Source organism: Podarcis melisellensis (assembly GCF_964234715.1).
Source record: "Podarcis melisellensis genome assembly, chromosome: 11".
Classification (NCBI taxonomy): Eukaryota; Metazoa; Chordata; class Lepidosauria; order Squamata; family Lacertidae; genus Podarcis; species Podarcis melisellensis.
In genome coordinates this window covers 13,827,221-13,840,378 of record NC_138543.1, presented here as the reverse complement: position 1 = coordinate 13,840,378, position 13,158 = coordinate 13,827,221, and the positions used below count along the sequence as shown (strand labels likewise).

The 13,158-nt window shown below is 40.5% G+C and overlaps 1 protein-coding gene across 1 annotated transcript in view; it reads left to right on the top strand.

Moving 5' to 3' along the window:
* CHSY3 (chondroitin sulfate synthase 3) overlaps positions 1–9,814 on the top strand; it is an 89,135-nt gene extending 79,321 nt beyond the window's left edge. The window contains exon 3 of the mRNA XM_081930503.1: positions 6,499–9,814. Within this exon, the coding sequence (XP_081786629.1) occupies positions 6,499–8,061 (1,563 nt within the window). The 3' untranslated portion in view covers positions 8,062–9,814. The remainder of the gene's footprint in view (positions 1–6,498) is intronic.
* Positions 9,815–13,158: the final 3,344 nt, after the last annotated feature.

Genomic DNA, 13,158 nt, shown 5'->3' with positions numbered 1-13,158 from the left:
CCTTTACCTTTACCTTACAGTTCTTTCAGCAGTGGTGTAACATGGTAGCGATCAGCTCCTCCAGTGAGTAAGTTGAAACTTCCTGGCCTTGCTGAAACTTCCTGGCCAGTCTAAAGGATATCTCCACAATAGAGCTCATTGAATTTTACTTAGAAATGGATCAGGAGCTGTTGGAACTGTTAAGCACTGACAAGAGGTATTCACAACAACCAGTTTGAGTTGGTGTCTGTGTTGTACCAGATGCAGTTTTTGAACAGTCTTGAAAGGCAGTCCAGTGTACAACACTTTGCAGTAGTCCACCTTAGAAGTTACCAGAGTCTGGGTAACAGGAGTGCTGAGTCGAATAAGATATTGTGGGTGCCCAGGTAAGCCCCATACCACATAATTGATCACATGATGCAGTGCACACACACCATTGAATGGCAGTGGCCACCAACTTTGTGGGGAGCCAGCCTCATCAAATATTTTATTGTGGGGGCTGAAGCCCCCACAGCACCTAGGAGTTGGCTCCTATGCTGGGTAACTGTGGCCAGGCTATCTCTGTATGCAAAGAAGAGCTCCTTCTTCTATTTAGTCCAGAAAGTCAACTTACACCTCTTTGGTCTCAGTGGTGCCCTTGTAGAACTCAACAGGGAGGAGGATGGGGACAATGACTAGAATGAGTCATTGGGTCTGGTGCAATCTAGTGTTGGCCTTTCTGTCTTCTGCCCGACCAGACCCAATGGGTACCAGCCCCCATTGAAAAATGCATAAATCAAGACAGCTTATAAAGCCTTGATGCAGGACTTCAGAGCAGTTGCTGCTCTTAGAAAGCTCCAAAGTGCCCTTCCCTTGCTTCAGGGACAACCCAGTTCGCTTTGGAGGAGGTCCAAATACCAAACTGAAGTGGAGCTTCACTTTAGCATTCGGGCTTTGTCTGAAGCAGATGCATATTGCTAATACGTAATTGTACAAGTTAGCAATATGCATTCAGGAATATTATATAGCTAGAAACCATAAACCACAGCAGCCTACAAAGAGTGTGTGTCTTCTGAGTTGTCTGTGCAGTTTCTGCCATTGCTGTTCCAGCTGCAAACCACAGACTGCTTTTTAAATCTAATACTTAAACAGTGGTTTGGATTTGCTAAACTTCAGCATCAAACACTGGGGGGGAAACTAGGTTATTTGACTTAATGATTAACATATTTTGTACAAGGGAACTGGCTTTTAGTTTGATTTTCAGTTTTTATTTTGTTTTTATATACTGGTAATGAATTCTGCAGGGACACAGGTGGCGCTGTGGGTTAAAGCCTCAGCGCCTAGGACTTGCTGATCGAAAGGTCGGCGGTTCGAATCCCTGCGGCGGGGTGCGCTCCCGCTGCTCGGTCCCAGCGCCTGCCAACCTAGCAGTTCGAAAGCACCTCCGGGTGCAAGTAGATAAATAGGGACCGCTTACCAGCGGAAAGGTAAATGGCGTCTCCGTGTGCAGCTCTGGCTCGCCAGAGCAGCGATGTCACGCTGGCCACGTGACCCGGAAGTGTCTCCAGACAGCGCTGGCCCCTGGCCTCTTAAGTGAGATGGGCGCACAACCCCAGAGTCTGTCAAGACTGGCCCGTATGGGCAGGGGTACCTTTACCTTTACTTTAATGAATTCTGCAGAAAATGTTTATTAGATTATGGACTACACCATCTCTGACCTGTTGTAGATAATTAAACTTCTATGGGGGACAAAGAATGGATTGTGCATTGTGACCTTAAAATTGAAATATCCTGCTCCATTTACAATGGAATCCTCTACTGGACTCAGAAGTCATATACTTGCAGGATAAATACTATGAATCATTGCTAATTACAGATAATCACATAAATTGTTATGTATTACTAGAATGAAATATACGACTTAAACTGAAGTAAAAGGGTCACTACAAGTCAAAAGCAGAAAATTTTGCACTCTGTAGGAGCTTTCTACATTGCCTTTGATTGTATTCCATTTTTTGACTTAAATCAATAGGCCAGAATTGGATTTGTAGTGGTGCAGTATTGCCTAAGGGCCCAGCATAATTGTGTATTCTGTACTTCAACAAAGTTTCTAATGGTTTAAAAGGAGGACGGAGACTTATAAAATCCATTGTACCAGGCCTCTGCATGTTTGCATAAATGTTTTTGAAATGTCCTCTTTTTAATAATGCTTTCAAAACGTTGTGGTTTTTTTTCTTACGAGGCTCTGTTTTGTAATAATGTTTTCTCCCAAAGCTAAAAGGATTTCCCATTTGAGAAGATGGGAATATAATCCATAGAAATACTGAGTTGCTTTAACTGTAGTCTGAAAGCCGGGAAGTGTAATCAAAACAGAGAAAAAACAGCTGTCATTCCCTTTATTTCTGATGTTCAGTCTCGAGTGCTGATACTTATGTAGACAAAAGGACATCACACAAATGGGGTGGTGGCGGTGCTGTTGGCAAGTTCAGAAGAACTCAGAACTTTTCAGAAGTACATTTTTTAAAAAAACACACCAAAGGGGTAAAACCATATCCAAAATAATCTGCGCTTGCTTGTACTTGCATGTGTGAAGGGGGAGAAGGAGAGAGAAAACATTAAGGAGGTGATACTTTGAAGATGTGGATCTCCGCTTTCAAGGCCTCTCTGGTATCCCTCCACAAGCAAATAAATTTCCTAGAACTGTACACTCTCACCTAAGAAGGGAGAGCATTGAAGATGCTATAGAATCATAGTTGGAAGAGACCATAAGGATCATCTAGTCCAACTCGCTGCAATGCAGGTATATTTTGCCCAATGTGGAACTCGAACCCACCACTCTGAGATGAAGAGTCTTATGCGCTACTGACTGAGCCACTCTCATTCCTGATATGCACACACAACTTTGCATATACCGTACATGCTCCACATTTTTTGGTGGGGTTCAACTTATTCATATTAATTCATCAAGAACTGCACAATTGTATAAATAGTAGGAATGATCCAAAAGCGAGTATTGATGATGATAATGATGATGAATGTCCATGCTTTTTGTATGTATGTAGCAGAGCTGGAAAAGCCTGAGCAGTCTTGGGACAGGGTGGGTCTTAAGAGATGCAGTTTAACTCTGCCTCTCTCTGCAAGTGATTTAACATTAATCACCTCAGGAAAGCTATTGTTTGCACTAGAAGAGAAGCCTCCTTTGGCACCAATGGGAGCTTCCTTTGAAATGCAAACAATAGCTTCAGAGAGGTGATTTTTTTCCAGGACCATGGAAGGGAGAGAGCCAGCAGGCTAACTCAAACCTTCTATGGTGCCAAGGGTCCACAGAGCTTCTATTTACATAACAAAAAGCATGCACATGAATTTTATTAACACAATTAATACCATGTTTAGTTTTGCCTTCCTTAACTTCCTTCTGGATTGCACTGTTTCTTCTGGCATATCTGGTTAGCTTCTCCCTGCGAGGCTGCTATACTATGTGAGTCTTTTTACTCACTAAAAACAGAAAGCGCAACAGTGTGAATTGCCATACTTGAAAAAGTATTGTGAACTTTTCCCAGAAAGTGACAACATCATTTTTGCAGTTGAATAGATAATGCTAGATGGTATGGTCCTACTGAATCAGCAGCTAATAAATATTTATTGTTGTAATAAACAAGCAGCCACAACCTCTGTAGTGGCTGTTCTCCGCTTACTGGATATGCAGACTACTATAGGAAAGAATGTCTAACTATTATGTATAAGGAAACAAAGGTGTTTTCTGAAATGGAGGCCAAATATTATTGGGCCATGACTGGCCATAATTCAGAACAAGTTGATTCTTACAAGTACCTTGGGATCTGATTTCATGACTCTACCAATTGCATTGTTCCAGGCAAGCTAGGAAAGGCCATAGTGGTGCACTCAGTGCAGCTAGAGCATTGCTCAATTTTTTTTTGCGCTAAAGGAGGTGCAATTGCTCTAGCAGCCGTAGGGTATGCACGGCAAAAGTTGTGAACCAGATTTTATATGGAGCCTCCATCTGGTTCCTGGGACTTAAATTTTCTTTGCTCTTCTTTGAGGTATAATTGTTGTTTTGTTGTTGTTTAGTCGTCTTAGTCGTGTTCGACCTCATGAACCAGAGCATGCCTTGGAAACTCTCACTTTCTTCTCAAAGCTTCTCCTTTTTTTTATGTCCATGGAGTTTTCTTGGCAAAATACTGGAGTGGTTTGTCAGTTCCTTCTCCAGGTGGATCACATTTAGTCTAAACTCTCGGCTATGACCTGTCTGTCTTGGGTGGGCCTGCACAGCATAGCTCATCGCTTCTTGGAGTTATTCAAGCCCTTTTGCCACAACAAGGCAGTGATTCATGAAGGGGTTGAGCTATAATAGTTACACCTAAATATGTTGCTAGCACTGCTCTTAATTTTGAAGTGGATTCAGTGCATTCAGTAGCTTAGCATAAATATCCTCCATTCATTATGGTCTCTGAATCTGTTCCTCTGCCTCTCCTCTGCCTCTGGCATTGTTGCTTGAGTCTTTTGTATCCACATGGAGAACAGAGTTGCGTGTCAAGGTCCCCAGGGCCACCCCAATAACTCACACATCACACAGAATTTTTTGTTTAAGATTTTTGGCATAATTTTAGCCACAACTTTATTAAAATACAAATTTGTGAGTGGTCGCTTAGGCATTGGTTGCGACTATCTGCCCCCACCATGGGGGACAGACTGACATTCCGCACGATGCGAAAGTCAGAATAGGGGAATACACTTGGGGGGAGCGACGGAGCAGGGAACCTGTCCTCACCCCAAATGCAACCAGGAGCTCATTGCTATGGCCCGAGCCCCCTTGACAGAGTGTACAAGCAATAGTTAGCCCCCAATTCCTTTAACGGAATCCCTTGCAGCAGCAGCATTAGAGGGGCAGGCACAGCCAATCCATACCCCTCAACCAACCAAACCATAAACCAATGCCTAACCACAACCTTACAAGTTGTGACGATTTGCTATGCAGTAGGCAAAAACCAAATGGGCCCAGCCAATCAGCCAGATGGACAAAATTCCTACCGGGCCCCTGCCCCAAGAGCAGGCGACCCCATGACAGGCATAGCAAGGTCAAAGCGAACAACCCTATTCTAGGGAGGGAGGGACGGGCAATCCGATGCACTGTCGAAAAGAGGAAGCCCTAGCCTTGTGCAAGGAGTTTTAGCATTTCTGGCTGTCATTCAACAAATGGCAACATTAATTCTTCCCAACAACAAGGGAAGCCCCAATCGCATCAGTGGCCAAAGATCAATTAGCCTGCCCCCAACTTTGGAGTGTCCTGGCGGCCCCCACCGCAACACGTGCTCTCCATGAAGGAGAACACGCTTTGTGGGAAAGATTTCAGCAACACGGGTTGCCAGTTTCCCCCCAAGTCCAGTTCAATGTGTTCACATTAGTCTTTAAAGTCCGGGTTATTTGTGGGGCCTGTCTGGTGTTTTTACATGAGTAGAATGTGTGCTTTTATTTAAAATGCATCTCTGGGTTATTTGTGGGGCATAGGAATTCATTCATTCCCCTCCAAAAAATATATATAGTCTGGACCCCCACAAGGTTGAGGGACAGTGGACCGGCCCCCTGCTGAAAAAGTCTGTTGCCCCCTGGGCCACGTACACCACCCTCATTGTGCCATACTTAATCTACTTCAAACAAGTGTACGCCATATCTATATATTTTAACAATAGCCAAGTGCAGAAGAGTAGTTTGGTTGGCACATTTTAACATTTTATCCTCCAAGATCATGGACGACAGATTTGCGAAAGTTCCTTCCAAGGACAGATGGTGTTCTTGCATTCATTCAGAGCTTGAAACAGTCTCTCATGTGTTTTTCTATTGTAGATTCTATAAAGGGGTCAGAGGACACAATCTATCCCCTTAAGAGGCAGTTTCTTGCTTGATCCTTAGAGATGAGACCCTGTTGAGTAGAAGGGTTCTAATAAATTCAATACTAAACAAGTGGCAATATGTCTGAATGTAATACGTCTTAGACTCACTCTGATTGTTGGCTCCTAACTTGACACGTTTGTTCTTCTGATTTTGTATTTTTTTTATACTTTGTACTTCCTTTAAAACTTTGATTAATTGATAACAAGTAGGAGCAGAAATGTACAGACGATCGATCACCCAACTGTAGTAGCAATAATAGGTCAATAAAAATAGGAGACTTGGACGCTTACAAAAATGTACTTGAAATAGTGTTTTCACATTTTAAGATTAGAAGAACTGATTAGCTGGTCCTCCCGTTCCCTCTTCTCTCCTTACTCTTCTCCCCAATATACACATTCGTACTCTAAAATAGAGTAATTTTCCTGTAAAATAGATATAATTTCTATTCCTTACATGAGTGAGTGAAGAGAAACCTTTTTTTTAAAAAAAAAATCAGTGGTGAAAAGCAAGCTTGCAGGATAGTGTATTATTTAGGTAAAAATAAGTTAATATAAGTGAGTCATTGTTTTTCCTGATATCTCATAGCTGGAACAAACACACCTAATAATAGTTATTATTTTTGTTTTCTAGATGCAGCAGTTGTTCCACGAAAACTATGAACACAACCGGAAGGGTTATATACAGGATCTTCACAACAGCAAAATTCACACAGCCATTACACTTCATCCAAATAAAAGGCCAGCTTATCAGTATAGGCTTCACAATTACATATTGGCCCGTAAAATTTCAGAATTGCGTTATCGTACCATCCAGCTTCACCGGGAAAGTGCCCTCATGAGCAAGCTCAGTAACGATGAAATCAGCAAAGATGACCAGCTTCTTGGAATGATGCCATCTTTCAACCGCTTTCAGCCACGTGACAGGAATGAAGTCATTGAATGGGAATTTTTGACTGGAAAGCTGCTGTACTCAATGGCTGAGAATCAGCCACCTAGACAGAGTATTAATAGCATCCTGCGGGCAGCATTAGATGATACTGTAATGCAGGTAATGGAAATGATCAATGAGAACTCTAAATCTAGAGGAAGGCTGATTGACTTCAATGAAATACAGTATGGATACCGTAGGGTTGACCCTTTGCATGGTGTGGAATACATTCTGGATTTGCTTCTTTTGTATAAGAGGCACAAAGGAAGAAAAGTCACTGTTCCAGTTCGGCGCCATGCCTACCTTCAACAGTTATTTAGTAAACCGTTTTTCAAAGAGGAAGAGGAGCTGGATGTAAGAAGCCTGGTAGAAAACGTGAACAGCGACATGCAGTCTTTCTCCTTTCTTTCTAATTCTCTGAACATTTTTTCATCATTCCAAGGCACCAAAGAAATAGGGGGAAGCAGTGACAAGAAGATTCACATTCTTGTCCCTCTCACAGGGAGATACGATATATTCCTAAGATTTATGGAGAATTTTGAAAAGACCTGCCTTATTTCCAAGCAGAACGTAAAGCTGGCAGTCATTCTCTTCAACTCTGATTCTGGTCAGGATTCCAGCAAACACACAGAGCTGATCAATGAATATCAAAAGAAGTATCCTATGGCAGACATGACCGTCATTCCAATGTCGGGAGTTTTCTCTAGAGGTTTGGGTCTTGAAATGGCCGCCTCTAAGTTTGACAATGACACTTTGCTGCTATTTTGTGATGTTGACCTGATATTTACCCCCGATTTTCTCCAGCGGTGTAGAGCTAACACCATTCAAGGACAACAGGTTTATTATCCTATTATTTTCAGTCAGTATGACCCCAAAGTAACACATGGGGGCAACCCTCCAGCGGACAGCAACTTTGTTTTCACAAAGAAAACTGGGTTTTGGAGGGACTATGGGTTTGGGATTACCTGCATTTACAAAAGTGACCTTGTGAATGCTGGTGGATTTGATACCTCTATTCAAGGCTGGGGACTAGAGGATGTAGACCTCTTTACTAAAGTAATAAATTCTGGACTTAAGGCATTTAGGAGCCAAGAAGTGGGAGTTGTACATGTATTTCATCCAGTTCATTGTGATCCCAACCTAGATCCTAAACAATACAAGATGTGTTTGGGGTCCAAAGCAAGTACATTTGCCTCTGCCATGCAACTAGCTGAAATATGGCTAGAAAAACATTTAGGTGTCAGGTATAACCGAACACTCTCCTGACATTCTAACTTGTTCTGCCATCCTAGGGGATTTTACCTCATTCCTTCTTTCTTTTTGTTTGTTGCATACTTACAACTCCATTTTTGTCTTCCAAAGGATATGTTTTTGACCTCAAATGAACAGAGTCTGCTGTCGGGAACATTACAGATTCCTACTGAACTGATTCAGTGTGGTGTCTTTCTACTCTCTTTGATCAATAAACTCAGTAAAATCATGGCAATCAAATAATCCCATGGAGCACATCCGTCACGTGGAGCTGCATCAGAAGAATGTTCTCTTTGGGCTGTAGGATTCCATATCAATCTTCATCATGTCTGTCAAACTTAATGTGATACAAATATTTTCTGGTGAAGATACCACAAAAGTGCTTTATGCTTCCTCTGGGAAAGAGACTCTGCCAAACTTGAGTTTTATAATTTATATGAGAACTAAAATAAACAGTATTATTCTTCATCTTTATAATTTTTAAAGTAAACAAATAACTGACTGTATCTCTATTTTTTTAAAAAAGAGGAAAAACCACATACAAACTGAGGGTTTTCTTTCCTAGTGCAACTGGTACTGGCTACCAAGAACCTTAAATGTCGTATGCGAATGATCTCCTTATTACCGTCTACTCTGAATGCAATTGGACTGTGTTTTCTCAAGGAAGCATGACTTAGTCAAATATTTACATATGCTGAGAAGGTTTCTGAACCAATGTCCTTCATTTGCTGGCAAGAAGAAATCATGACACAGTGTGGTTATTTATAATAAAAGTACAGACACACCATATTTTTTTGTCAAAGACAAGAATATGTTGCTTTGTCTCTGTTTAGAATGAGCCTCTAATATATAAATAATTTTATATTTTGTTCCTTTCATAAGACTGCACTTGATACAAAGGGAAATAAAAGGGTACTTAATATTGTCTTTTTATAATTGTGCATTAATATTGATATTCTGAACCAATCCTTGTTAAACTTAAAAGGAAATGTAATTATTTAAGTATGAAATGACTATTGCTGGTCAAAGTTCTTGCCAATATATTTATATTAGTGAAGATTTATAGGAAATGGAATGTGTTAAGACCTCTCTCTCTGAAGAATACAGAAATGTCAAGGTATATCGGTGGAATACTGAATGGAAAATCAATTAGTTACCAAAATGTTAGGTCTGTTTTTTGTATTATTTTGCAAAAGCAAAGGAATAGCCATTTCAAACCATTTCTTGCCCAAATTCTTTTAAACTGCATTTATGACAGAGAGGTAGAATATTTTGTAACAAAACTGTTCTAAGAATCCAGAAGACATATCCAAGAAATGTAAAAATATATATATCAAGATGCATATGTAATATGATGCAAACAACATGAGCATATAATATTTATGGATGTTTTAAGGAAGCAACCCCCCTTACAATATGAGTTCAAATGCATTTCGGTTATAATAACTTTTGATCCTATTTCCATAAGTTTCCAATGAATCACAAATCAGCAAATGCCACACTTGAATGGGCTCATAAGGCTTGTAAGGAAATGAAGGGGAATGGGCATTAAAACGTGTATCCTCAAAACTCCTTTTAAAAATGACAAAGTCCTACCTAGCAATCATGTATCTAGATCAGGCATAGGCAAACTCGGCCCTCCAGATGTTTTGAGACTACAATTCCCATCGTCCCTGACCACTGGTCCTCTTAGCTAGGGATGATGGGAGTTGTCATCCCAAAACATCTGGAGGGCTGAGTTTGCCTATGCCTGATCTAGATACCCTTAAACCAGCATGAATTGTAACTGGAGAGACATCACATAGATGTAAGAACTAGAAAAATATTGTGAATTGATTAGAATATTTAAGTCAGAGCAACATTGTCCCCTGAATATTATCAGCAGGTTCCCAAAGCCATTTTCTGCCATATTTTAATCTTCCATTCTTTTCGGTGTTGGGGACCTATGATGCTGTTCTTAAATTATGATTTACTGTTCCTGCCCTTCATCTCTCAGAATCTCCCTGCAGATCTGAACAATCTACATGTTGCTACATGTTGCTCCCTGCATTGCTTGCACACTTCATCGAAACCAGGTTGGTGCTGTCATGAAATAACTAGCATCTAGGGGTTTGTCCCTGACATATATTTAGCCTGAGGTGTAAAACCTTCTGGCAGATGACACTCATAGATTCTTGCATGCATAATAAAAGTTTAGGTTTATCAAAAACTTCACTAATGCAAAAGCTAGATCTGGGTAAGCCAACACATTAGATTGATGTGTCCATCACAGTACTCCCATCGCCTTATATGAAGTCAGATTAGGCACCACTCATTTTTCTGGCATTTAGACAAGATGTTGAAAGGCAGAAGAACTCACAGTCTCAGTCCTTTGTCTCTGAACTATGTTGTTCCCCAGTTACTGATCTAAATTCTTCAAATTGAAATGCGTAACCATATGTCAAAGCAAAAACCTTTACTTTCCAGGATCTGCACATTCTTATGTTGTTCTGTTTTAATTTATCCAGCCAAGCCAAGCTTTGTTTGAAACTCCAGATAATTTACAATTTGACTATATATGTGTGTCATTTGACTATGCACAGTAGTTGAAAAATTAAGCTCATTTCTGATGGCAAATAAGTCCTGGCAGTCTGTCTTAATTATTCCTTTATATACCTGCTAAAATATTTGTGCTCACCTTTGGACTAAATCTACATTGTTTGATCAGACTAAATTGCACCATAGAACATGAACTGAACTGGGTGACTGCAGAGGGAGTTCTGTGTATTAAGGACTTGCCGGATCGGGTCCTGTGTTGAAAAAAAAACTTTAAAATGTTAGTTCCTACTATTTAGAGATATTTATTTAGTGTATGACGAATTCATTTGTTTATATGATGGATTTCTTTGTTACAAACTGGATTATAAATGTTTGTTATAAAATATTGCATTGTGTTTGGAATAACTGTTCTCAGATGAATCGTGGTAGCTATTTTGTGGTAGCAGATACCGTACCTTCTATAGATGACATTGACATAATGGTTGTAGTCTACTGGGGTTTTGCCATGTCCAAGTCCTAGTGGGTGAATAGGAGCTGTGCCCAAAAAATTACAGCTGTTGTCCACTCCAAAGGATCCTGCTGAATTGCAGGTCGATTCCTGATGAGTTACACCCAGAATTAGAAAATACAACACAGCATTATGTTGTGAACATACGTCTCAAAACTACATTATCTTATAGTTCCCCTCCTTTCATCTAGTGTGTCTTGTTCAAGCATCATTGCTTATGTTTCTAGCGTGTCTTTTTGACAGTATAGATAGTAATAGCCAATTTCTCCAGACATCCTGAAGATAAAATGATACATTATTTCTCACACAATTCTCTATTAATTTATGGTTGGGGAAAATGTGTAATTTGAAGTGCAAATGAAAACTGAGATATTTTGTCCTCTCAATTCAAATTAGTTTTCATTGTAGTTTAATTAGCAGTATATCTGGCAGAGAAACTTTGGTGCTAGCTAGTCATGTTGATTTTAGCCATTTGCTTTTGGTACAAGTTTTACGAGAGACCTAATGATGGTTCAAAGGTGTTCCCTCCTCTTGAAACAGTTTGGAGTATTGCAACTGAGATCAACAGTCATGTGGGACTTAGGACCCTGTTTTATGTAAAATTCCCAATTGCCAAGGTCAAATGACTGCATATAAGAGTAGGATATATTCACTCCCTCCCATGCACACCCACAACTCATTACTTCAAGAGTTGTATTGTAAAATACTATCTGCCCATACACATTACCCACCCCCATGAAAGCAGTGAGTAGGTTTTAAGGAGAGAAAAATATTAAACCTGTTCAACATCATGCTTGTATTTATCCTTTCATTTTCCCAGCAACTGTGTACCTCCATCATGTCTACCCTTGGCATATTTCAAGATGGTTAGTCAAAAATGCTACCGACCTAATTAGCCAGCAATCTGATTAAAGCCACCGATCTAAGTAAATATTTCAAAAGAGGGGAAAGAGGGATCAGTAATACAAGGTGATAGGTGTGCTTTTCAAGGTTTAGTTCTGAGAGTTGTGAAAAACTCTCCAGAAAAACCCTACCTTTAAGTTCGCACCCCCATTTTTTTTATTCCTGTTTGGAAGCATTGCTCAGCTGATGCTTTATTGTCATTTCCCCCGTTAACATGGAGTTGTTGATAATGTAATGCATATGATGATTTCACAGAGCTACATATCCAGTTGAAGTTGACTGTATGCTGCCTTCAGCGAAGAAAAATCTGTATTTCCCCCACTCTGAAATGCCAAGCCAGCTTTAATTGCACCAAACAACATCTGGGCATAGCTGCACATGGATGCACATTGAACCCAGCCAGTTCAGACCACCGCTAGTTCAAATGGCCAGTCAAATGATGCTGAAAGGTAAAGGTAAAGGACCACTGACAGTTAAGTCCAGTTGGAGATGACTCTGGGCTCATCTCGCTTTACAGGTCAAGGGAGCCAGCATTTGTCCGCAGTTTTTCCGGGTCATGTAGCCAGCATGACTAAACCGCTTCTGCGCAATGGAACACCGAAACCAGAGCAACGCATGGAAACGCCATTTACCTTCCCACCAGAGTGGTACCTATTTATCTACTTGCACTTTTTTGGTGTGCTTTTGAACTGCTAGGTTGGCAGGAGCAGGGACCGAGCAACGGATGCTAAAACCAGCTCTCAAATCTAGTAAACCAAACAGCTAGTTCCCAAAGTGTTTTAAAACCAGAACTGGCCGCCAAATCAAACCAACTGAAATACATAAACATCCTCTTTCTTTCTCTCATTTGTATCCATGGTAGTGCAGTTGATGAGATGATTTTGGAGGAGGAAAGTGAACAGCTTTATCTCAGCTTCACTGTGCTCATCCCATCACTTAAGTCTCCTCTACTCCATGTTTGTTGTTAATACCTCATTCTTGCCTGCTTTCCCTTTGTCACATGCTTATGATAAAAAAGTACTTGGAAGCAACACTAAATGAAGCAGAATATGAATAACAACGCTGGTTTCTCCACTCTTTAGAACACTCCCAAGCCATGCACCTCCCACAGGCCTTGTCACATGTCCTCTTCAACTGGTTTGTTTGTTTGCTGAATTTCTATA